The sequence below is a fragment of the Myotis davidii genome, unplaced genomic scaffold, assembly GCF_000327345.1.
Source record: "Myotis davidii unplaced genomic scaffold, ASM32734v1 scaffold551, whole genome shotgun sequence".
Taxonomy (NCBI): domain Eukaryota; kingdom Metazoa; phylum Chordata; class Mammalia; order Chiroptera; family Vespertilionidae; genus Myotis; species Myotis davidii.
In genome coordinates this window covers 948,943-952,556 of record NW_006283788.1, presented here as the reverse complement: position 1 = coordinate 952,556, position 3,614 = coordinate 948,943, and the positions used below count along the sequence as shown (strand labels likewise).

Genomic DNA, 3,614 nt, shown 5'->3' with positions numbered 1-3,614 from the left:
CTTTCCCAACCCCAGGCCCGCCAACCCGGCCACCGCCATGTCTCCTTCCTGTCCAACCCGCCCCAGCACTCCAGACCCAGCAGAGCCGACCCCGCAGAGGCCCCGCCACCGTTCTAGGCCCCCAGCCAGACGGTATTGCTTACCATGGTGGCGGATGGCGGTGGATTCTCCCAGGTAGATCCGAGAGAAGGGGATCGCGCCGAAGATGCGGCGACGAGGGCGGAAGAGAACGCTGACGTCAACACCCGGCCTTTTATAGGCGAACGCCGGTTGGGCTGATCATCTGACTGCGCTGCGGGGGCGGGGCGAAGAGACTTCGCGCGCACGCGCGTGGATGTGCGCTCCCAGGTAACCCTTTAGGCGCGGGTGGAGCTGCCTTGGGATAATGCATCTGCGTTCTGCATCTGGATTTCCCTGGGGTCGGCCCCTTAGCTGGAGGCACGCCTCTGAGATGCTATACTCAGGCTCATAAAGCAAAAAGTGCCGTTTTAGCTGAGAATATTAATCATAGCTTGCAAAATGCCAAACATATTAAAAAGCACAATACAGTCCTGGCTGGGTATCTCACTTGGTTAGAACATGGAGGGGATACACCAAGGTTGAAGGTTCCGTCTCTGGTCAGTGCACATACAAGAAGCAACCAACGAATGCATAAATAATTGCAACAACAAATCAATGCTTCTCTCTCTCTCTCTCTGATATATTTAAAAATAAATAAATAAATAAAATTTTAAATTAAGAAAGCACATTACAGTAGATTGTACCAAAGTCAATTTTCTGGGTTTGATATTATGTAAAATGATACCACTAGGAGGCGCTGTGGAAAGAGTACTTAGAACCTCTCTATACTACTTTTGAAACTACCTGTCTATAATTATTTCAAATAAAAGTGGTTTTTTTAATCAGGTGCTCATCACTCATTTCCACAAAGACAGATTGGCCATGAATCAGGCATTGCTATTGGTGCATATATATCTATGCTATAGATGGATATACCAGTGAATAAAACACCACTTTATGTGTTCTTACACTAGTTACTCGGATTTCTCTGTGCCTCGGTTTCCTCATCTGCACAACCGGGGTATGAACAGTAAGCAGTGCTCCCTTTTGTGGAGAGTAAAATTAACTAAATACACATAAAGGGATTAACTAAATACATGTAAAGGGATTAACACCGTGCCTGACTCAGTTCTCAATACATATCAGCTATTTCAATTAGCTAGCATTGCTATTACGACATTTAAGGTCCTTGCCAGGTAGCTCAGTTGGTTGGAGTATAGTCCTGATACTCTAAGGTTTTGGGTTTGATCTCCAGTCAAGGCACATGCAAGAAGTGGCCAATGAATGCATAAATAAGTGGAACAATAAATCAATGTTTTTCTCTCTCCCTTCCTCTCTCTCTAAAAAAATCAATAAATAAAATTTTAAAACAAGACATTTAATTCCGGGACTGTTTTACCAAGTCTCAGGACCAGGGTAAGCGCTTCCTTTCCTGGGCAACTTCACTCTCCATTTCGCTACCTCTCCAGGGGGAGGTGCAAGAAGACTGTTTTGCATTTGTCCTCATCTAACCCTACGGAATGGTTGTATTTTAGATCATTGGCTCCAGGGAACAAATTGGCATTCAATTTCGTTATCTTTATTCTTTGTAAAGAGCCCCGCTCAATGCCTGGTACACAGTAGGCACTCAGTATTTCTTACATCGATGAATGATATTTTCACTAGCGCAAGTAAACCCCTCCCGGTGAATCTTCCTTTAAATGCACTCTGTCAGAAGGAGAGGACTGCAGTGGTTTTCCTGAGCTGGGAAAAGGGGGAGACATGCGTCAGCAAAAAGAGATGTAAAAGCGAGTCTGGATTCTATAAAAAAACCTATGCACTCCTCCTACTCCCCACCCTCCGCAAATGCATTGCACATTTTGCTTGGTAAAGTGATGTCCCAACCCTGATTTCGTTTAGGCAAAGATTGCTCTCTCCGTCCTGCATTTAACCCAGGGTGAAACTGAGGCAGGCAGGAGCTGCTCGATAAATAACTATATTTTGAGGCTCAAAGCTGCAGAGGGAGTGGCAGGCAGCAGATGTCAATTCCATCTGCTCAAGCCGGGGTCTTTAAACACCTACACCTGTGTTCCTGACAGGTTTTACGTTAATTTTACAAGGCAAGTGATTGTGCCACTTGACCAGTTTTCAGCAATAGGTGTCCAGTTTCCCATTCTCGATAAATGTATGTTTAATCTTAAAGAAAGTTTTACATCTTTAAATGCACTGAGCACCTACTGTATGTGTTGGGCTCCGTATTAGGCACTTCGCAGCACTTCCTTGCAAATTGGGGCATGTCAAAGAAGAAAAACAAAGGTTTCCTTTAAGAGGACCTGGAATTTGCTCTTGAATGAATCAATAGATTGCTTATTGAGAAAATTTAATTAATATAAGTTGCAGAAGCGGGGGAAAGTTTAGGGGGAATAGGTAAATGTAAGTCTCTCCCCCTACCCCCAAACACACTGTTACCCTTCATGGAGAGGTGTTCAGGCCCATAGCTGCAGAGAAGGGGCCTAATGTTGGCTGGGGACCTGTCTCCCCACCGCCATCCTCAGACCCACATTTAGCAAAAGCCTGAGGAGGCACGGGGCTTCTGGAGTGAGCAAAAGTAACCACAGCCTCCTTCAGAGTCTGCAGGAATAAATACAAGCAGGGGACGCAGGGGCGGGGCGGAGGGAGGAAAAACCACGCGGAAGAAGTGACCTCTGCAGGGAGACTCCACTACGCATGTGCTTCCTGCGGTGCAGGGAGGGCTCAGAAGTGGCCATAGCGGCCCCTGCTGACCAGAGGCAGTTACTGCAAACCCCTTGGATTAGATGCTGCCCCCACCCTTCAGTGGCTCTCAACCTTGGCTGCACATTAGAATCACCTGGGAATCTTTTTAAAAATCCTGATTTCTGGGCCTCCTCCTCCGGAAATTCTGTTTCTTTGTTATGGGGTGAGGCCACAGCATTAGTAACAAAGAAACAGAATTTCTGGAGGAGGGGCCCAGAAAATCAGGATTTTTAAAAAGATTCCCAGGTGATTCTAATGTGCAGCCAAGGTTGTTGCACATCTCCTACTGGGGATGTGCCCGCAACCCAGGTACATGCCCTTGACCAGAATCGAACCTGGGACCTTTCAGTCCACAGGCCAACACTCTATCCACTGAGCCAAACCGGTTTAGGCAGAAATCAGGATTTTAAAAAGATTCCCAGGTGATTCTAATGTGCAGCCAAGGTTGAGAACCACTGCTTTAAATCAATTACTATAATTCACTTAATCCTCCCCACACAGTGGGGCTTTGGAGGGGTTATTTATGTAGGAGCAAACTGGGGCTCAGAGAAGTTTAGTTATCTGCTCAAGGCCACTCAGCTAGTAAGAGCCAGAAACCAGTGACTCAAAAAGGCATGTTTTAGAGCAGTGATGGCGAACCTTTTGAGCTCGGCGTGTCAGCATTTTGAAAAACCCTAACTTAACTCTGGTGCTGTGTCACATAAAGAAATTGTTTGATATTTGCAACCATAGTAAAACAAAGACATATTTTTGATATTTATTTTATATATTTAAATGCCATTTAACAAAGAAAAATCAAC

At 45.5% G+C, this 3,614-nt stretch overlaps 1 protein-coding gene across 2 annotated transcripts in view; it reads right to left on the bottom strand.

Moving 5' to 3' along the window:
* EEF2 (eukaryotic translation elongation factor 2) overlaps window positions 1-258 on the bottom strand; it is a 9,784-nt gene extending 9,526 nt beyond the window's left edge. For both annotated transcript variants that reach the window (XM_006754060.2, XM_015567196.1), the window contains exon 1: window positions 144-258. In XM_006754060.2, the coding sequence (XP_006754123.1) occupies window positions 144-146 (3 nt within the window). In that variant the 5' untranslated portion in view covers window positions 147-258. The remainder of the gene's footprint in view (window positions 1-143) is intronic.
* Window positions 259-3,614: the final 3,356 nt, after the last annotated feature.